Source organism: Aplysia californica, unplaced genomic scaffold (assembly GCF_000002075.1).
Source record: "Aplysia californica isolate F4 #8 unplaced genomic scaffold, AplCal3.0 scaffold00008, whole genome shotgun sequence".
NCBI classification, from domain to species: Eukaryota; Metazoa; Mollusca; class Gastropoda; order Aplysiida; family Aplysiidae; genus Aplysia; species Aplysia californica.
In genome coordinates, this window is record NW_004797278.1 from 1,867,637 (window position 1) to 1,890,458 (window position 22,822).

Here is a 22,822-nt window from a genome sequence, read left to right on the forward strand (position 1 = left end):
GAATGTCAAAGGGACAAAAAAAGCAAAGCATTCTTCCAACTGCAAAATCATGCAATACTTTCCCTCACAACCATAATGCAGGTACACAACTAACAGAGGAGGATTAACATATTTTACAGTGATCCTTACTTGAATACAGTTAAATAAAAGAGTCAAAAGTAAAATGTTCATTTAAATTACAAATGATATTATTGAGGTAATCGGAGGTTCAAGACTTCACAGGTTATCATTAATGAACACGGAAATTCTAGATCCATCTCACCCACACCAGGGACCTTCAATAAATAGTAGTAATCTCTAAATTGGACAATTCAAACTTCAAATACAGTATTATTATTGTCAATGCCTGAAATCCATAGGCTCCAGACTGCAGGAAAATCAATGTCAGGCAACAAGAATTACTTGTCTTAAGGAGAACAACTCATGATTATGAGAAAATAACATTCCCTAACTTTGAAACCAACCAGCAGATCTCTTGTCAAATGCTAGATCCATACTGAAGTAAATGTCATCAATCTAACTGACAAACTTTTAGTTCCTTCAAAGCTGAACTGAATTACCATAATAATCAAGCCTTGAGTCTTGACTGATACATCTGAAGTGAAGCCCCTTTTCATGACTCTTCCAACCTCTTTCCTTCTCAAAAATTAAATTACATGAATACAGGATCAAGACGCTGGTTAAAAAAAGAATGAAGGAAAGACCATAGTCCCAAACTGTTGCAACAGAATCCAAACCACGAGGTCTAAATCTTGTAAAGCGATGAGCAAACATATGCTGAAGTGGTACCATACCAACCTGTAGAGTAAGTTTTCACTTTTGTAGCAAAAGAGGGTCTAGTACTAGTCAAGTAGAATGAAGGCTCCAATAACTTGACAGTGGAGCTTTAACTTTAATGCACCATTTGAATACCCATCCTTGGCATATGATCACACACTACCTGCTGGAGGTCTGTCAAAGCAATAGGCAACAAATATTCCACTCCCCAGTCGGGAAATTTGCACTGAAAGCATGCCATAGTAATATTTCAAATTTGATCAGATATATATATATTCATCTTACAAAAAGTCTCTGACGAAATTTGTCCTGTCAGATTGGGATAATAGGGGGGATATATAATTAACTGAGAATTATGCACCCCCCCCCCAAAAAAAAAAAAAAAAAGCCAACTCAAATCAGAATACACTGGAAGACAGTGAAAGATGAGGAGAATGTGGAGAACATAGATACTGAGATGAGAAACCCATAAGTTCTACACATAGGCCACTTGTGTCAACCAACAGTTCCACTGTTGTCGCCACACTAGTTGTAAGGAGAAAGATTATCTTGGAAAAAGAAAGGGGCAAAAAAAGTGTTATAGATTACAGAAAAATACAGTAATTGCTGTAAATGTCACATGTCAAATTTGAAAAAATAAACTATTTAATTCATGGGTCACAATTTCTGTTCACACATCTAGAAAGCTCTCATGACATGAGTCGCAGGAACAGTAGTGAATGGAAAAATTAAGCGTTTTCAACTTTCTTTCATGTAATCAAGTTTCAACCTTAGCAAAAGCTGTTTTCATATCCTTTGAAAATGAAAAAACCTGTTGTATCCCCCCTCCCATTTCCAGAAACAATGTAAAAAATTCTTCTCTCTGCAAAATGAATACTTGATCATAAAAAAACAATAATCCAATTTTTTTTTTCTACACAAATTCCTGCTATTCCATAATGTCAGAGATTAAGAGAGGAGAGTAGGGGTCATACTGAAAAGACCAACTAGTGAAATATAAATTCTCAATATCTGACAGTTTACTACCAAACAATTTTATTCCAGAGATTTTCTCCAGATGTATGGATTTTTCATGTGTTCAAAAAATGTCTCTTATTTACTGTCATTTTGTTCAAGGCATCAACACTATTGATGTAATTATTTATTCTGACCTAGAACCTGTCAAATAGTTGCCATACCAGCATCTTTAGTGTAGCAGTTAGGTGCTTCACTGATGCACACAGGAGATCCAAATTCAATTCCCCGGTGCGGAGATTTTTTATTGAGTATGATCTCTGTTTTTCTGTGGGGACAGTGTATCCCTTTCAGCCTTGGTTGGCCCTGACAGACAAGGTCGGAAGGCCGCCTCCTAAATAATCTTAATCGAGTAGATGGGGTATTAAAAACACCTATATTAAAATAGATAAATAAATAGTTGCCATGGTAATAAAACCAAGATGAAAGACAGACTTCACATAAAACAAGAGAATACACAAGAGCGAAAAAAATGAAGATTAGATTAGAGGGTTATTGAGATTTTACATCTCTATACCTACATATGCAACGCGTAAATTTAGTTTATATGATAATGCTCATACACAAGGTTTTCCTACTCCAGAGTCTTTCAATCTGTTGACCCAAACAATGGGAAAATTTGTTTGTTCCCATAGATTTAAACAAATGAAATTTCAGAGTACAAAAACATTCTAACTTACAGTCTAAGGAACATGATTTGATAAAACTAATAAAAGAAAGGAGGGTAATCTTTCATTCCAATACTTGTTTTGTTTGATTACTTTTCAAACAATTGCATCGTTAGTTGAAAAAGACCACATAAGAGTAACTCATTCAATCATGAAGATGAATGTGGGCTGTGCTAGAGAGTCTCATATTCCGGCAGCAAAATACAAAAATATCCCCTTTGATCAAATTTGACAATAAACTCTTTATATAATGAAATACAGTTTCAATTTCCAAAGTATCTCCTGCCCACAAGCAGTATAATCCACTTTTCTCAAAGCGTTCTAAACACTTAAACATCAGTTGATTTCAAACACAAAATATTGTCATGAAAACGAAGCAGAGGCAATTGTAACAAAACTCTTCAAGTATTCAGGACAGACCAACGAGCCACTACTACTAGCAATTATCCTGGACAGGCATTTATGACAACTTTACATTTTTCCAGAATTTATTCAGGTAGATCATGGCATGGCGGGAATTAGCAATTCCAATAGCAACCAGCAACAAAACATACGCAACCATGAGCAAAGTAAACTTGTTATCTCGTATCCATGATGAGGAGGTATTTGCTGTTGTTCTGTAGAAAAAAACGACAAAAAAAATATGTTATGATTATGACATTTCATCTAGAACTAGAAGCCTTTTAATCCAAATGAAAAAGCTTTCCATGTGTAGAAACCATTCAAACATTTAGCAACTATGATAGCATGTTCATTCTCTTCTCTCTTGCATGCAGAAAACATGAGTTTGATATTTGCTTTGGGAAGTCATTTTGTTGAGTATCTCCATCTGTCTACTGGAATGCTGTATCCCACTCACCCTGGGTTAGCCTGGACAGGCAGCATGCCTCCTAAATTACCAAAATTGTATCAATCCGATTAAAGCGCAAAACTTTTACAATGTAATAATAATAATAATAATAGATAGCATTTGTATAGCGCATATCCCCGCTCAGCAGCAGGCTCTATGCGCTTTACACTATATGTATCAATCCATCACTTCATTTGAAACAATGCACCACATCAAAACATAATTAAACATCAAGAAGTATATTAATAAACACTATTAAAACCGCTTCAGCTCCCTTAACTCTTTCCGGACGTATCGCGGCTGTGATAGGGTGCCTCAGTATTGTTTCGTTTTAACACGATGTGTCATTCATAATTACTTTTTATTGCTATTGAAAAACTCGGAAAGGATTTAGGAAACAAAAACATCTAGTTTCACTTTGTCAAAGCGTGGGTTTGTGGGAAAATTAGTGAATTAGTTCTTGCGGTCTTGCATCAACAAAACGATGTAACTGGACTCAGTATAAAAATATCATAACTCAAAACAAAAATTGGAATATTGCTTTCAAACAAAAAGCTGCACATACAGAAATTTATGGATTATGCCCTTGGCCTGTATATGATAAGATAGCTATGCTGATTTGCTTTCACATGTTTGGTGAATGTAATTTTTTTAATCAAAATTTATTTTTCTCATCACCATCGCCATTTCTAACCCTTCTAATTCTTACTTATGTTCAAAATTAATCCTTGTTTCATATTGGGATGTACTCCTCATTCAATTTATTTCAATTTGATATATCATATGTTACGTTTTGAGGGATAGTTATGCATCTATGAAGTTATTTTGTACACCACCTGCATAGCCAAATTGAGCCACAGGTAAATTGTCTAGACCCCCAAAAAACTATGTCCGGAAAGAGTTAATCTTTCCAGGCAGAAAACCTAACAGATGTGCGAACCTAGACCTTCTAGTATTGGCTCCATCTATTTAACAACCCAATTTTGTTTGGTTAACTTATTTAGCTTTTTCAGAAGGACTTTTATATGTACAGTGCAGTCCACTTATAACGAGTCCTGAAACAACGAGAAGTCTGTTATAAAGACATCATTCTAAAAACCCGTTTTTTTCCCTTCTTAATCTTTGTAAATAAAATACTGCTATAGCGCAATCACATAAACGCGCGAGTCAGTTATAGCAGAATATAGCTGCTGCTGTGCACAGTGCATAGGCCATTTATTCAAGCAAAACCTCACCAGTTGAGAAACTTGTTGGTTATCAAGCGAAACAAAGAAAGTGAGTGCCCATGTGTGCCAACAATGAAGGCTGGGGCGAATGAGTGGGGAGTGTGTGGCACGCACAGACACACCGTTGTGAAGCAGAACGCATTGCCTGATAGTGATAGGCCAGCCTAGTCTAGATTATCTAGGCCTAAGTATTCTATCATGCCTATCACTTCTCCGATGCGAGGATGGAGAGGTCACAGTGCTGTGATTGATCATACAGCGAATGTGTGACGTGCGCAAGCAGACGCGGGAACGCACCACAGGGAGTGGTGGGGTGGGGGGAAAATACAGCGGGCGAGTTAGCCTAGAGAACTTTCGTTCTGATAGCCAACCCCGAGCTGTCAACATCGCTAACGCTAGAGTGAGAAACCTGATTCAATTTTTGATCAAGTAAGACCTAGAGGTCATGTTGAACAAAGCCATCATCAGAGGAGATAACAAAAAGAAATAAACAGAACACAAAACTCATGGATTAGGCCTACTTTACTATTTCCTTTGAATTTATTACTGGATCCCTTACAACGAGAATCCGTCTATAACGGACATTTCTTACCGGTCCCCTCCCTCTCGTTATAACAGGATTCCACTGTATATGTATCATGACTTTTCAAAGCTGTTCGTAGGTGAGTTTTCCATAAAGCAAAGGAGTGTGCTATTGGCTCAGTTGGTATGGATCACCTGGTTCAAAACCCCAATGCAGCATTCCGAAACTTAGGTCGGTTAAAATGTTTTTAAGGCTCTCCACCTACTTACCTTGAACAAATCAAAGATGGTTTATAATTCAGAGGTACTACCTCTTAATTATCCTTACAGTTTTGAAAGGGACATTTAACCCATCTATAACATTAAGCTAAAAGCGTGACATAGTTCGTTTTAGTTTTAGTAGAGATTTTACGGCGCTCGCTACTGCATAAGGTCATATAGTTCTTTGATCCAGCACAATATAATGACAAGAACAAAACTCAAACCTTTTCAACTCAAATATGTTTTACTATAAAACCGAATTTTTATTATGAAACATTCATGTGGACTCAACATTTTAGTTGCTCAACAGCACTGCCATAATACAATATATGTTAATCACTATGCCCACGTGAAAGCAAAGCAAATTACACATGATAGATCCATCATTCTACACCAACAATCATGGCCTCCAAAAATCATGTTAAAAAAGGAGATATTAGGTCATCAGCACCATAGAGGTGACAATTCATAATCAACAAATCTCCCTTTCTTTGAAATCTACATGTCTGACTCCAGTTGCAACACTGTTGAGTGGAGAGTTGTCCATCCAATTTACAAATCAAACGGGTCTCAACAAAGTCTAACCAAACCCACCATAATTAACCAACCTTCAGCAAAGAACCATCTGAAATAAAGCATCATATACCTTAAGCTCATCCAGCCACGTCTATAAAATTCTTTCTGCCTACAAAACGTAAACATGACTGGATGAAATAAAATCATGGTCAGAGCAATAAAAAAAGAGATTTTAACACTGCATCTGGTACAGATTACCTCAATGCCTGAAGTTACTAGTCTGTAAGTCAACATAGCACATAAAACGAAAATTTTCAGTTTCCAAGGACTCTCAAACTATAGAAGTTACCAAACTTTGGCGGCTGTTTTCTCGCAAATATACCTCTGAAACCAAGCAACCCCCGTTTTCTTCAACCCTAAATATCTCGACTCCTATCCAAGAATAATGGGTACTTTTTTCATTTAGAGCAAGACAACAGAGCAAACTTTAAGATGATACCAACAACTCCATATGCCGAAAAATTGACGAGCGCCCGATTCCAACGCGTCGTGACACATATGATCCACCCTATATCTGAGTCTAAGAATCAAGACTACATAATAGAGTACTGGAAATCTAAATTTTATAAGACTGAAATATGCATATCTTTTTATTGTTTTCATCAAAACTATGTTAACCATAATCTCATAGTGGAGAAAAGCCCCTCGAAATCCCTGCATATCCCCTTCCAGGCCTAAAGGCCACCTTCCTTTGTAATTTTGCCCTCATCAAAAAGTGTAGAACTTACTTGCTAAAAGAATTCAGACTTGCTTTGTATATCATAGCCACATATTAACCAGAGACCAAAATGGGACTGTTAGATTTTTTAAAACTAGCCTGTGATCTTTCTTTTAATTTCAATCCGTTCTTTATTGCAACAAAATAAATATAAGTAAAACAGTGAATCACAACTTTTGACAGTGTATTCTCCTGTAACAATTAATGATGGCTCTCAACTGTTTAAGCATCACTTGGAATAAAGAGGATCATTAAAAATTTCTTGTATGATAAGAATGAGCAATACAAAAAGTACAGCGCAAAAAGCATCTGAATATTTGTAGGTAAAGACCACTGAAATGATTACCATCAATGTGCCAAAGTTTTAAGTACAAGAATATCTTTGATACAAAACATTGTCTACTTACTCTTCATTCATTAAACCTTCAAGTACACTTCATAATCTTTATGTAACGTTGGTTTCAATACTCACATTTCAGACTCAGAAAGACTTTCTAAAAAAGAAAATAGTAAAAACTTACTGAATTTGACTGCTTTCTTCCTTGTACAAAAGTAGGTATTTCACACGCAACACATCATTCCTTTGCACCACATAGTATTTTTCTGGAACAAGGTCAGTAACTTTGGAGGCTTGGGCCCGTACTTTTTGTTTCGATACACTTCCTGTCAAAGAAGGAACAAGGAGATTATCAAGCAAAGCTAAATCTACAATGACAATTCATCGTATATCATATAGGTAGTGAAATGAACAGGTCTGCAGATCACACTATGACAAATTATGATCAAACCAAAACACAGAATTAATTTCCCAACAATCAATGATATCAGAGCATTTCTCCTCCTACAATGGACTACAGTCAAACCTGCCATAACGGAAACCTGTATAAAACGGAAACCTGCCTTAAGGGAATCTCCCCGCTCCACCCTTGATATATTCCTCTTTAATTACCTGTTCAAATAAGAAACCTGTCCAACACAGAAACGGAAAGAAAAATCTGCTCCCTTCCAAGGGTTTTACCTGTCTAAGACGGAAAATGCTTTGTCTGCTCAGGTCAGATTAGAAACAAAACTCGCAAGTTTGGTTCTGCCGGCTCTAAACTTAACGCCGTGCTGCCAGGCGAGGAAGGGGAGTACGGGTGCAATTTGAGGGTAGATGTTGCCTCATCTATGGTCAGGGTGGTGTCAGTGTGAAATCTCACGAAAGCCAGTGAAAGTGCTCCAGAGGCGCTCCATCACGGAAACTTTCATTGGTAGTCAGAGGCTAGAGGTGTGAAATTAGTTTAACCAATGCCTGCCGCCCTGATCGTACAGCCAGCCGAGAAAAGAGTTCCTCGAATCGCTGTTACATTCATGGGAGGGGTGGCATTGGCTGACTGAGCTTATTACATCGATGGGTGGGGCTAAGGGTGGAAGTGAATGAGATGTTCAAACTTTTCTGTTTTTAATAAGTCAAACAGTGGTCCTATGAAATGCAAGCACTGGTGGTAATTGGATAAGACTGACGCATGTCATTATCAGAGAGGATAGCAGCTGAGAGGTGTGAAGTTTTGACCACTTGTGACTGCTTGCTGCCGACTGGAAAAGCGACCCTTGATCCCACCGGCTGGGCCTTTGAACCCCCCCCCCCTCCATCTCTCCATTAAATTCCCCTGTCTAAGACGGAAAATGTCTAAGACAGAATTTTTTTCTGCCTCCCTTGCGATTCCGTCTTACACAAGTTTGACTGTATAGTATAAAGAAAAAGGAAACATCTTAGCACCGGTCAACAAACATCTTTGCCCACAGCTTCGGAAGCATTTCCAAGATATTCCTCCAATGTATGTGACTTTAAAATCTATGCCAGCCTCAAAGGATTGAGCAATCATCTGTTAGCTCCTTCTGGCCCCCTTCTTCAGTTAAGAGCATTGGTCTTCACAGACACATTATACTTGCTTAACCTTATCACTGGCATCGGCACTTTCTTTGCCACCTAACTGTTACTGTCAATTAAATCGGCAGTTTCCGAAAACGGTCTACATGAACTCCGAAAAAAGAGAACGTGCACTCATCTTAACAAGAAGAACCTCCTGCAGTTATTAAAACTCTTTTTGAGAAAAAAAAACGAAAAAGATTGTCCGTTATTTTACAACCACCTGCAGTCGTGACTTTGCAAGTCAGTGAAAATGGCTTCGTCAGGTCCTCGGCAGTTTCCGGAAAAGGTCTTCGCGAACCCCAGAAATACAGATGCTAAATAAAAGTGCACTAATTTTAAAAAGAAAAACCTCCTGTAGTTACCAGAACTCTTTTTCAGCCAGAAGAACATATTGTCCATTGTTTAACTTAGCACCGCCGCCGGCCGCAACTCTGCAAGTCGGTGAAAATGGCTTCATCTGGTCCTCGGCAGTTTCTGAGATTTCCGGCAGATTTTAGGGGACAACTGTCGAAATGGTACATTTTTTTCAGCGTATGTTATAGCTTTTTCAAAGAGCTTTCCAAATATATACTTTACTGATCTTTGTATCTATCATATGTACTCATTTCTTACTTCTAAAGGAGCATCCTTGTTCTTAAAGACTTCACCCCGACGTAAGCAAGTTTACCATAGAAATAGGGTTAATTTCAAGAAGGGGTCACCTCCACACATAAAAAAGTAATTAAATTGCTGTATGATAAAGAGAGAAAGAAAAGGAAAAAATATACAGTGAAACCTGCGTAAGACAGCCAGCCACTGTCAAGAAGAAAAGCGGCCGTATAAGACAGGTGGCCATCTTCGGCAAGACTGATCAAGATGAAGAAAACAAACCATTCCCATCTGAGGCCCCAATCGAAAGTAGCCCCATTGTTGTTGTCGTTGTTGTTGTTGGTGGTGGTTTGCATTTCGTTTGTAATTTTAATTTTGTAGTTGATTTTGCACATGGGTGACAATAAAACGACATTTGTCTGACAAGGAAGACCGAGTGCTACGTTAAAACAAACACATGGGTCGTCACCACTCGGAGAACGAGCGACGCTTCTGTAACCAGTCCATGTTGACATCCTTTGTTACTTTGTTACAGACTGGGTAAACAGTGACCACTCATTTCACTTACGATTTGTGTATGAGCTCCGGGCAGGGCTTATGAGGGATCACACGCTTACCTCACCAGCAGCTGAAAATTGGTAGCTATCGGTCAACAGTCGGAGGGGCCTACTCAACATGATCGGTTGGAGGGACTACCTAACGAAAATTTATGACAAAACATAATAGAGTCACTAGGTGGCTGTCTAGCACAGGTGTTATTGCTTAGTGTGATAGGGGTTGTGTGTTTAATTATGGTGGCCGCAGACGCGTTGGACAGGTGCCCATTTTACACAGTTAAATTATATATAGAAAAAACGCAAGGGGGGAAATGGAAAGTGGCCGTTTGTACAGGTGGTCGTCTTATAGAGGTGCCAGTCAGGGCAGGTTTGACTGTATATATATAATTATTTACACATATAAGCTGGAACTACGAGATGTAAGACATGCTGAGAAAAAAATGTACCTTCTTTAACCTGACATTTCACACTTGGGTCATCTATCATTTGACAAACAGCTACACATGCCAGCTTAGAACCCAGAAGACTGTGCCTTGAAGATTCTGCTGCTGGGCTGTACATCAGTGAGACTGAAAGTTCACTAGACAAGTAGGTTCCCTCTCCGAATACAGATACCTAGAGAACAACCACACAAGCGAAAGAATGTGAATGTTAACAGTTAAAATACAAAGCGGAGCTATCGTCTTGATCAACTTATTCCAAAAGGACAAGAGACAGAGTTCGTTTATGAATGATAAGTAGACAATACAGTTAAACTTGGATAAAACAAACTCGGATTCAAGGAAAACTCAAATTCAACAAAGAGGGGAGGATTCACCATTCTTTTTAAAATTCATTAATTAAAAGCCACAAAATAACTAGGATTCAACAAACACATAAATGAACGAACTTAGAGCCCCCCCTCCCCCCGATGTGGCTTCACACATTTCTCTTACAACTAATCTTATCTACACCTTTCCAAGCAACCATCGCTCGCACCTGCATCGTGGATCATTACACACTTAGTCTAGCCTATTGTGTACATCCTAAGCAACCAATCAGAAGCCTTCATTCACATGAACATGTGTGTTGTTGACAAACCCATAAAACATGACGTATCTTGGTATGTGCCAGGGTCAATAGAGGTCGACAGACAACAACTTAAACAGACTGTTAATGCGTATGTCTGACAGAATGGGGAGAAGGGGCGTAGGACAAGTGTTCTGGGTGTGGAACATCAGCAGAGATACAGATACATCAGTTATATCCCCCCCCCCTTTAAGCAACTGAACAATGAAAGGCTAGCTTAGATAGATCTAAATCTATGAAATGAATTGCACCCTGGTCTGTGGAAACTAATGCTGCCGTATGATACAAAAAGGCTTTACATTGCAAAGCAACTTATTACTCACAATGTATAACAAACACTCAGATTCAAAGAAATTAAAGGTCTGGCCTTGCGATTTTGCTATATCCAAGTTTCACAGTACTTACCAGATACAGTAGTCTCTGTTTAAGATCCCACCGCTTACGATCCAGGTTCGCTTAAGATCCTGCTGTTTAAAAAAAACAGAATTTCTACTAAAAGTCACCCCTAAGATCCCACTCTGATTCACTGTGAAGGTCTACATTCTGCTAAGATCCCGTATTTCAGATCATAATTTACGGAACAAAACTTGGGTGGTTTAGCCGATCAACCAAGAGTGAAAAGTTGAGATCATTGAACTACCTCTCGCGTCAAAGATCAGCCACTCATGTGATCGTGAACACATGCGTTGTAAAACTCGATGAAACGGTATAATGTTTGCCCCAGATGGGATCACACCGAGGTGTGAACTGACCGACACGTTTGTTTTCGCCAAACATCGCACTCGCATCTGAGCTCTCCACCTAAACTTACATCACTCGCTGGGTGGGTAAAGCCTACAAGTTTGCTCCAGGAAGGATCACATCGAACTGTGAACTCTCCCTGATCATTGAAGCAGTTTTCTCTATTCCTGAATTTGTGAGACAGACTGAATTTTACTTGGTGCGGTCAAAACGTAATATAGCGTAACGACAAAGGCGTGGGAACTCGGTCAGAGATAGAAAGCTATAACTATAAATTTTGGACAGGTAAAGGGGAGGGGCAACTGGATATGCGAAGATATTGAGACTCACGATAGGATAATGAGTGTATATTTGATTGGTCATTAAAGTTGACCACTCTTTGCTCGCCAAATGTCATAAACCCACCCAGGAGTCACGCCAGTTCATTTTAGAGCGGTGAAAGACCATTTTACGGGTTGTGAGCCTTAACATGGGTCACTGTAGATTCTTCCTTGGGTCCGTCGGTTAAGATCCCGTTCACCTAAGATCCTGCATTTTCCTTGCTCCTGAGCACCAGGATCTTAGGCAGAGACTAATGTACAGGCAAAAACAATTTTCATGTCTCATGAATCCAGAAATGGTTCCAAAGGTATGAGGGAAAGCAGGTCCAAAATGGGCTAAAAGCACTCAGAAAGTAATGAAATTAATAAAAACAAAAGAAGACATACTTTACCTTGTTCAAATGAGTGTTCAGGCCATTAAGAAGAATTGAGTAAAAGTTGTCGAACCTGCTTCCATGATAAGCGAAAAAACATTTCCTTCCATTTCTCAAGTTCTCAAACTTTCTATCCATTTCATCAGTATGTACGACTTCAAACACATAGTTCGGCTCTGTGGTGTCCATTATCTGCCCTGTCATTTCTTTGACAGCTTTGAACTGAAGGGGGAAATAATTTTTAAAAGTTTAGAAGCAGAATTAGAATGTTAGGAACTTTGTTGTCTGTACATATACAATGTCTAGTACCACCAGCTATCAGATTAAACAATAAAAAGTAACTCCATGCAACTACGGGTAGCAATACAATTTAAGTATGAGTCTGGAGGTGGAGGAAGGAAAAATGCAGGGTGTCATCATAACTAAATATAAATGTTGCATAATATCAGTATTCACCTTTAAAAAGAAAAAACATAAACACTCAATATGTGGATACCATAATGGTTTACATTAACAGGAACAGGCTACACATAAATAACAATCAATTAATTAGTCCCAAAAAAAAGAGTCAACTAATACAAACAAGAACTACAAAAAAGTTCAGTAGTCTCCGCCTAAACTCACGCCATACAAAGGCAGGCTCTACTCAAACGCACACTATCATCATATGACGGGTTTTTTATTATATAATTTAGATATGCAAATGCTCAGTCACCTTCCCTAATCACACGCTTCACTCCGCAAAGCTCACTGACAGTTAAAGCTTGAGCAAGCATAACAAGTTTAGACAACTGGATATTGTGAGACTGCTCCTCACACAGAACAAAGAGAGTAATGGAGAGCATTAACCCACCTTACTGTCAATGGCCACATAGACCTAGGAATGAGAGAGCGATGTTCGGGGGGGGGGGTGATTGACAGATGTCTTTTGACTGGTCACCCGAACTGCTTTTTTGAGAGAAAGTTTCTCACTGCTGATTGGGTGACTTAATGTTTAGAAAGTCCTTGAAAATATGATGCGCAACACACATAACTATATAGGCTATAGGATTAAAGATTATTCAAGTGATCAGCTGCGCTTGAAGAACTTAACACACTCAACGAATCACAAGAGAGAAAAGTCTCTCAGAACGTCTGATGTCCCCCATGCATTTGCCGAGTTGCAATAGATGACAGGCAGTCCGGAGTGGTTGCTAAAGCCATGTGGCTAAGTGCTCTTTCCTCCTATGACTATCACCACTAGTTTACTTTTATCTGTTCCCGACATGACGGCACGTCAGTACAGTGAGTAAGTCTTTCTGTTTTTGTTCCACCCCTCATTTAAGGTCTTTTGTAGTCAAAAACACAATCGGGAAATCCAATACAAAACAGTTAAGTTCCGTTGCATTGTACGAAAGCAACCCCCACCCCCCAAGGGAAGTCACTAAAATGGGAGGTCACTAAAATATAAAGCAAATGAGATGGTTGCATCCCTTTACCACATTGCACAGGTTCACATAAACGTACACTAAGTAGAAGTGTGCCCATTCGACTTTACTATTCGACATTCATGATTTTTACAGCTATTTGAAGCATGGCAGAGCCATTCGAATGCCGTGTGATTTTTAAAAAAACAAATAATGGATTTTCGTCTCATTTTTCTCAAACTCAAACGTAGAGAAATTGGAGTACATTATATCTAAAATCATTAAATATACAGAAATACTCTTTATTTGATGGTTACGAGACAGAGTGATAAGACGATCCTACAAGAGTTATAAAACAATCCTTTAGAGAATATCTCTTACCATTCAATTTTCACTCGTCACTCTATGGACTGCTCAAGCAGGGGCACATGACTCTTGAAGCGCAGTGAATGTTTTTTTTCATGAAGTTAGCTGTTGCAATGAGCTCCCCTAACCCTACTCAAAATTCGAAGCGCTATAAACGGTGACGTGATGTCAACATGTTGTACTGTCTGCGACAACCACACACACGCACTCAGTCTTTCTTCTTCTTCCTCGTTCTCGATGACAGCAGCTAGACAGTCAGTCAGATGTTGCGCACAAACAGTGCAGTTCGCTTCAACTCTGAGAGACTGCCATAGAGCTTTCTCTCAAGGGGAGCCACATTCTGCCACGTCTGTGTGCGAAGGGTGGCGTGGCGCGGGCAGTGATGAAGGATATGGTTGGCATCCTCTTGGCCGTGTCCACATTCACAGATCGCTGACTCTCCCACTTTTAATTTGGTGTGCATATGGTGTTTAAGTCTGTTGTGGCCACATCGGAGTCTAAAGATCATGACCTGGTCTGCTCTATTTAGTATGTAGTAGGGGTCATGTCTGTTGTGTTTAGGGTGGGACCTTTTCCATCTGTTTCTTAAGGCAGATTTTATTAGTGTTTTTGACTCTGAGAGATCCATGCCATCTTCAATCTGGGTCATTTTGGCTCCTTTTTTGGCTAAGTCGTCTGCTTTTTCATTTCCATGAATGCCACAGTGACTTGGTATCCACTGCAGAGTTGTGTTGGCTTGGGAGTTTAGATCACATAGAAGTGAAAGGAGTTGTCGTACTTGAGCTGTTTGTGGCTTTTGGAGAGCTTGTAGGACAGATTTGGCATCTGTGAGGATGACGGTGTTGGCTTTAGATTTTTGGTGATTCAAGAGATTGGTGGCTGCTGTTTCAAGTGCTGATGTTTCTGCTGTGTAATTAGAAAATAGAGATCCTGTAAGGATGGAATGGATTTCTGTTGACCCATCTATCCACTCTATGTAGATACCTCCACCACCATTTCTGACTGCATCAGTTGCTGATCCATCTGTGTAAACTCGATTCCACCGGTTGCTTGGGAAGTTTCTGTCCAGGTAGTCGAGTGTCAGTGACTTGAGTATTGGAGGAGGGACTTCAGCTTTTGTGCCAAGCTTTTCTAGGTTCTCTCGAATTTGAAGGGCGTGATTAGACTGAAGGGGGTGGACTTGACACGGGTCTAGTGGGGTTGGAGATTCTTCAAGAGAGATTCCAGAGCTGGAGTGTCTGGCCATATGGAGGAAGCTTGTTCTTTTTAAGCGTTTGCTCTGGCTTTTTGAAGATGTATCCTTCATTGCATGGGTTGGCATTCTTTTGACCTTTTCCTGATGAACAATCGCTTTCAGATCACGTCTGTCATTCAGGGGTTCTAGCCCCGTTAGTGTTTCCATGACATGAATGGGCATGGATCTCATTGCTCCCGTGATGATCTGCAGATTTTGATTCTGGATTCTTGCAACTTGGTGGAAGTTGCTGTAGGATGCTGTTCCCCACACTGCGATACCATATTCCAGGACTGGGCGGACATATCCAACATAGGCAAGACAGTGTGATTTGCTCCCCAATCTGACCCTGCCAACTTTGTAAGCAGTGCTGTTCTTCTGTGTGCGCTCAGTGACTGGTGTTGAACAGCGCAAGTCAGATCTGGACTATCACAATATAAGAAAAAAAGATTCGACAGGAAATTGCGGAAGTTAGATCTGGGCTTATCTTATATAAGAAAAAACCATTCGGCGGCGCAGTGAATAGCGGAAGTTAGATCTGGGCTAATCACATATAAGAAAATACGATTCGACAGCGTTTCAAATTGCGGAATTTAGATCTGGGCTTAGCTTATATAAGAAAAACTATTCGACAGCGTTGTGAATAGCGGAAGTTAGATCTGGGCTTATCACATGTAAGAAAAAAACATTCGACGGCGCTGTGCATAGCTAGTGAAATTAGAGTAGCGGCATTTATGTCTGGGTTTATGTTTATCATAATATATAAGAAAAAAACATTCGATGGAGATTTCGAATGTCATGAATAGTGAGCTCATGCTTCAAAGCTTCGATGATTTTTTGTTTATTCAAAATCACACAGCACTAACGCTTAGGAGCGCACCCAAGCACGGTGCGTTTAGGTGGACACTACTGTACTTAAAATGTCTGTCGATGTAAAATGAATAGAATAGACTCTAATGTAGTATTTTCAACTGCATGCAGAATAAAGAGTTCACACATATCTAGTAGGCCTACAAAACAGATCAATAATGCATAGAAACAAAAGAATAACTTACAGCACTATCCTTTTCTCTGAGCTGTAATTTAAAATGGCCAACATTGAACAGCCATGACAGCAACGTCTGACACTCATTCGGTAAGTCTTGCAAGAACTGAGGCGTTGTAGAAAATTGGGGCACAGAAGATATCACATTTTTCTGAAAAGGAAATTCAAATAAATCAAGGTCTCAACACTAAAGTAAAGTCTAGAGATTAGAATAATTTGATCTGACAGATGTTGAAGGTCATGTTCAAAGACAAAAACAGGAACAAAAAATGTGAGCTGATTTTTACAAGCTCGAAATGGCAGTCAACTATTGAGGTGTAATCATAATATATTAATTAACGTTTAGAGGTAAGCACACCGACAAAATACAATGATAATAAAAATACTAGTCACTACATTACATGGTCTGTTAAATTCACCCTAATTTTGGCAGATTTTTTGTGATAGTGCTACTAACTACTATTATGGTGCAGTCAAAAATTAGTGGAGCAACTTGTTGTCAATGCAACTATCGAACATGGTTCTCCAACTTTCGCACAATGACTTAGTGCCAATTTAACAGATAACGTTTTTGTGAACACCTGCTAACAGTATTCTAGAAAATTCCTTAAAAATTATACTAAATCTAAGTGAGTGGTTTCTACAGATTTTTTAAAGTTTATAGCTGGGGCAATATCGTTTTTAAAAACAAGGCCGTCATTTTTTTCTAATCGTGACAATATGCTTATTGAATGATGCGTGTTTTGAGAAACTTTTACAGTGCAAAAATGTGTTTTATAAAAAATTAATTTCTGGTAACAAATTTCACCACTAAAAAGTGCCATTTTCCGCAAGACGGAGATATATTAAATATATAATATAATTAAGCCCGGTTTCCATGTGTACGTAATGCGTAGTGTGCAATACATAAAATGCGTAACGTGTATTGCCCTTTTCCATGTGTGCGTGTACATTCGTGATCTGTCAATTTGTTCTTTTGGCTGTAAACACAGTAGAGCTATGGCTATGGCTCCTTGCTTGTCTAGATATGCCAAAATGCGGAAACAGGAAGATGAGGTTGAGGACATCACAATTATTGGACTCATGTATTCCTATCTTAGGAGAATGAGGAAAACATAACATAGGTGTTTGGTACATGAAATATTGTAACAAAGGAAAAGGTTTGGTGTGTACCACCATCTTGTGAAAGAATTAGAACTGGACTCAGAATGACTACATCAGTACTTTCGCTTGACCAGAGAACAAATGTAGCAAGTTCTTGTCTTTACAATTGTAAATCACCCAAGAATTTCTAGCTTCCAGAGTCCATATAGCTGTGTGATGCGTATTCGAACGATGCCTCGAACGTTCGAATACGTATCATGCATCACAGACAACACATCATGCACACATGGATACACTTTAGTTGAATTTCCATTTAAATGTTCTTTCCGCATTAGCATTGCGCACTACGCACGGCTGTTAAGATCCCACTGAAAGTGGTGCTTTAGTTGGTGGCCAAGCCCCGGTTTAACCCCCAGCGTGAAGATAATAAATCAGTGTTAATCGGCCACTCCCGTATTTAACAACCGTGACAATAGCGATGCCCGCCGCCATGCCTGCGTAACTCGGTTCTGGTAATTTTCATATCACTTTCCCTCGTTATTTCTCCAAATCTGATAAACTATAAACCTAGAAGTCTGTTTAACATCTCATTTCAAAGTTCATCTTAGGACTAACTAGACGATCCCACTTTCGCTTCAGAAATCTCACTGGTGTTATAATAGCATTTACACACTTTGCAGTACAAGTGTTTTGTTCATCTTCTTGCATTTTAAATGATATTCCATTTTGGAGTTTATTATCACAAAAACCAAACCCAAGATTTTCACGAAATGTCAGTGCTTCCCTTGAGACAACAATACTTAAACTGTGTGAACAAGTGTTATTTGTGCAAGGCGAATGTGTGATTTTATATGATTTTTTTAAAAAGGGTACCCCTTCCCCTGTGATTCACTCGGATCTTTCATTTCTCTTCTTTTTACTTTGTCTTTAGAATTGCGTTATCTTTCCAACATTTCTCTTATTGATTTTCACAAATATTTTAGCCCAGTTAAGAAATAGAGAATAAACATACAGAGGATTCGCATTTTCAAAAGCTGCACGAATATTACAGAACTTGTGGTGGCAGAATACTGTCAGGCAAGCAGAAGGCACAGAAAATGCGACCCCTGCAGAGTTTTAAATTTGCGTCAGACATTCTCTTGGCCTCTGGTGTAAGCATTACAATGGACTCACAGACAGTGCATTAAAAAAACATCTGCACAGTTTTAGTGGACAGGATAAGACATAAAGTAACATTGCTATCAGGGCACTATAACCGCCTGGTTTTTCTGAAACTGCTCGTTTTCTCTGCAGTTTACACCTCCCACTTATAAACATTGAACACATTAAAGTAGCACCTCTATACTTTCATTTTGTTCTGGGTGTTGTTCTGAACCACCATCGTTTGCTAGAGGCAGCGAAACACACAATAGACATACAGGTAAGTGAACAATCAGGGGAAGACTATAAAGGAGTTTAGTTGTCACTACGCATTATGGCAAAAACTGGAGCCGTGGGGATCAAGGAACTAAATGGGGAGTTTAGACATTTAGAAGGATGCATAGCACTATCTGACTCTGAAGAGGAGAGAATTAACTTTCCAGAACAATTGACGGAGAAAGAAGACAGGTTGTCTGAGTTACGGTATGAACCCCTTAACCCTGTTCTAGCCCTATCTCATTTAGACACCATACCTGACTCACACAACATCACACCGCAGGCATATCACAGCCACTCTTTCATTGGCAATCACTGCCACAAATACATCATGAGTCGCGTTTATAAAGACCTCACTGCATTTATTGTAAAAGAAATAGTAGAAAACACCAACAGCCAAAACATAATTGACACCGCTTACACTCTCGGAGAAAAATTCAGTCAATTAAACAATGCTTGTAGGGGCGTTCCCATCCACATCTCACACAGCCAACCAGTGTCAAAAGACAGACTACCACACATTGACACATGCATCAAAACTTACATGTCATTATACGGGTGGATACAAACATATGGGTTTGGTTTGTCTTTACATGGGGAACAGGGTGGTGAACTTATCCATGCTTATGTGGCAAAACTAGAAAGAAGAGAAGCTGGGATATGTAATATCCAACAAGTAACAGCTGAAAGTAGTCATGCAATCTCAGCACTCATGTCAAATCCAGAAAGTCTATTATCCAACGTGCCTCCGACAAAGAAAAAAAAGGTGGTTCTGCAATCAACTCTTCACTACTCCAAAACCGAGAACAAAGTGAGTTTTGATATTTGACCATTTCTGGTGTATTTTATCAGGGTGTCCAGCAATATTTCCCAGAAAAATTTACTACCTGGAAAAAAAATTTACTACCCAGCAAATCAAGCCCCACACCAGCTCGAAAAAGGGAGTTAATTTGCACCATCAATAACATATTATATTATTATTACATAACATATGGAACGAAAAGAACACACAACAAAGTCCAGTCGACAAAATGGAGGATAGACAGACGATCGCAAGCTTGCTCGCAGCTAGATTTAGTTTTAGTAAGGTTTTTATGGCGCTCGCAACTGCATAGGTGATATGAGCGACAAGGGGTGGATGTCAAAAGAGAAGTCCAAACGGGGAATCAAGCTTCGACTATCAAGACACCCCGGAAATAGTAGTTCACAAGCATGACAAACATACAAAAGAAATAGAGGAAAATGACGATAGTAAAGAAGAGGACAGAAAAAGCATGTATGAGCATGACATTGATAAATCAGCCCATATTTACAATTCTACCGTGCATAAGAACATGTTAATATCCTCCCTTTGGGAACGGCCTAAAGACATTTCAGTCAGTAGCACTGCTCTGGTGGTGGTGGGAGGGGGAGGGGGAGTAGACACTAGTATGTTGCAGGCATTTCAGGCACTACTTCTGATTTCTCTTACATGACCTGCTCAGTGCCAGTACTTATCTACACAAAATGTCACGTTTGCTATGGCTATAACGAACACTCAGATTCAACAAGATTTTAGGTAAGGCCCGGCGACCTCGTTGAATCCGAGTTCCACTGCATAGATCTAGATCTAGATTAGATCTCTAGATCTAGATCTAGATCTAGAATCTAGATTCTATAGCTTTGCTATCATACTTCATGTTTAAAATTTTTTAAAAAATTTCATCATTAAAATTAAGTGAACGAAACGTACAGGCTAGGTCTAGATTCTAGATCTAGATTTTAGAACTTACCAATGCAAACATGTTTTTGTTATCACCCTCTTGGTACATTGGTGGGAATGGTCGTAAAACTGAACTGAACCTATAACTTCTAGCAGCTGAAACAAAAAGACACCACAATAAATCACAGCAATAAATGTCAGTTCTAATCAAATCTGCGATATCAAGCTTCATTCTTGGCAGCCCCAAATTCGTTCCATTTGATGAGCTTTCTCCCGGATGTTGCGATACATCTCGTCGTTTTCTCTCCATAGCTTCTTCATTGTCGTCATTATCATTTTTTCTAAAGTTAAAGTCATCGCCGGAAGATTCGACATCGTTAGGAGGATCCTCCACGACAGAAGAAGACGCGCCTGTCGCGGGGAATTTATCGGCGTCTGGCTCTACATTTTGATCATGAGCAGTACTGTGCTCCATTCTTGTCCAATTCCCCTAGCCTTCTTTGTCGCTATATTTCCTGCAAACTGTGAGCCTTAGCTGCTCAGGAAAATAAGTTCGCCTTCACACAAGCTATATCTAACTGTGCCATTATTGTTTGGTCTTGGTGTCTTGGACTGATGTGTTTACATTATTTCTCTTGCACCCTCCCTCCTACTTTTTATTGTGTAGGAACAGGAACTGAAAGCTTCCATTTCCGGTTAGACACGTCGTCGGTGTTGGGTGTTTTTGAAAATTAATAATAATATCTCGCTTCAGCTCACATTATAATTTTTAAGTAATGCCTGCGTACAGCGCAAAAAAAAAAAGATCAATACATCGGTATGGGTTTAACGCCCCTATCAACACTATTAGGTTATATAAGGGGCGGGACCTCCTAGTTTAAAGTCCGTCTCCGATAGGACCGAGCCAAGTGGGAAGTTCTTGTAAAGTGCCTTTCCGTCGGACCGAGCTGAGCCTCGAACCCCCGAACCCGATCAATACAGTAACGAGACGATAAGCCTACTGCACAATCCGTCCTGTCAGAACTAGGATTAAAAGTTGAAAGAAAAATGAGTTGTTTGCTTTTTAGCGCCTAGAAACTAAACTAGGCCTCAAAGGTTGTTTATGATAATATATAGATATCTATTAGTTTTATAAAGACGCTTGTCCTTGCGTAAACAATCAGCTTGTGTGTGTGAGAGAGGGGGGAGGGGGAAAGAACACACAGAGAGAGGGAGAACACAAGGACCGGAGGAAGAGTGTGTGAGCGTATTTTTCAAGCTTTCACACGACGTAGGCTAGTGTTTAGCGCCCCGTAAAGACTCAAATTTTTTTTCATTTTGACGTGTACCCTATACGATTAAATGTTTTTGTCAAACATTAGTTTGTGCCAAAAGTTTGTATTGGGCTGACCAACAGCGTTGGCTCTTGCTTTAGCCTTGCGAAGAAAAACAAAAACGAAAGTTAATTTTCTTTTCCATTTCTTCTTTTGTGGCATCTGCGTACCACTCCCTGTATTTCAGCAGCTGAGCGTCATAGGCAGCTTCTTTTTTTATCGCGGTCACTAGATCAAGAATCTATATATTCTTTACTTTTAACTTTCCGTAGTTCAGGCAAACTCAGGTACCCTTCAATCAGCTCCAAAATATACTTTTTTTTTCATCGTTTGATAGGGCCATGATGATGTAAAAAGTAGGCTAAATCTTTTCTATCCTTCAGCAACTGAAAAAATGATGTTTGTACAAATAAAGTTGATGAAGCCAACACACCATCAATTAATAATTTGATGGTTTGACAAAAAAATATCAACGGAAAACAGATCTGTCTAATATTTGACATCAAATTATTTGACCATCAAATACGGCCATACACGATCGAAAAACTATCAAACAAAATTAGTGTCAAACATATTTGATCAAACCAGCTAACAAATTTAAGCCTGTACGGGGCACTTTACATGAGGTTGGGGATGAAGGGTGAGGGTGGGAAGGCACTGAATTTGTCTATATATTGTTCAGGTTTCATAGTTTTATTTTAAGTTTCAATTGTGTGTGAAGCGTATGGCTAAAAACCACATTCCCAAGCAACTGAGTTGCTGTTAAATGTACCATAAAGGAAAAAGGCTACTAGTATACGGACTGAAATTGAAATGTGAAGTCGGAAAGTTATAATACACGTATTATTATATATACAATAGGCTCAAAACCGAACAGAGAAGGGGTGAGATAAATTTAATCTTGATTGATTTGTTCAGATGCTGGCACCCAGGGGCGAAGGCTGATTTGTTTGACAGGGTAATCAAAGTGAAATGGGACCAGATAGGGCCTGTAGATATCACACAAGAATCTTACTCGAGGCGGCGACTCTGAGTTGTGAATGAAAACAAATCCGGAATTCATA

At 39.2% G+C, this 22,822-nt stretch overlaps 1 protein-coding gene across 1 annotated transcript; it reads right to left on the reverse strand.

Moving 5' to 3' along the window:
- Positions 1 to 1,843: 1,843 nt before the first annotated feature.
- LOC101849976 (protein mono-ADP-ribosyltransferase PARP16) lies at positions 1,844 to 21,144 on the reverse strand. Its single transcript, XM_005089700.3, has 6 exons — positions 20,516 to 21,144; positions 16,234 to 16,374; positions 12,191 to 12,394; positions 10,116 to 10,284; positions 7,134 to 7,275; positions 1,844 to 3,076 (listed from the first exon to the last, which is right to left on the reverse strand). Exons 1-6 carry the CDS (start codon positions 20,918 to 20,920, stop codon positions 2,920 to 2,922), a joined length of 1,218 nt encoding a protein of 405 aa, XP_005089757.1. The 5' UTR covers positions 20,921 to 21,144; the 3' UTR covers positions 1,844 to 2,919.
- Between the last annotated feature and the right edge of the window lie 1,678 nt (positions 21,145 to 22,822).

What these genes read in the sequence shown, in the direction of transcription:
- LOC101849976 (XM_005089700.3), bottom strand. Translation starts at nt 20,920, where the DNA reads ATGGAGCACAGTACTGCTCATGATCAAAATGTAGAGCCAGACGCCGAT. An exon ending in TCAGAGAAAAGGATAGTGCT is followed by an intron (nt 12,395 to 16,233) that starts GTAAGTTATTCT and finishes TTCCCCCTTCAG; the next exon opens with TTCAAAGCTGTCAAAGAAAT. An exon ending in GAAATGTCAGGTTAAAGAAG is followed by an intron (nt 7,276 to 10,115) that starts GTACATTTTTTT and finishes CTTCTTTGACAG; the next exon opens with GAAGTGTATCGAAACAAAAA.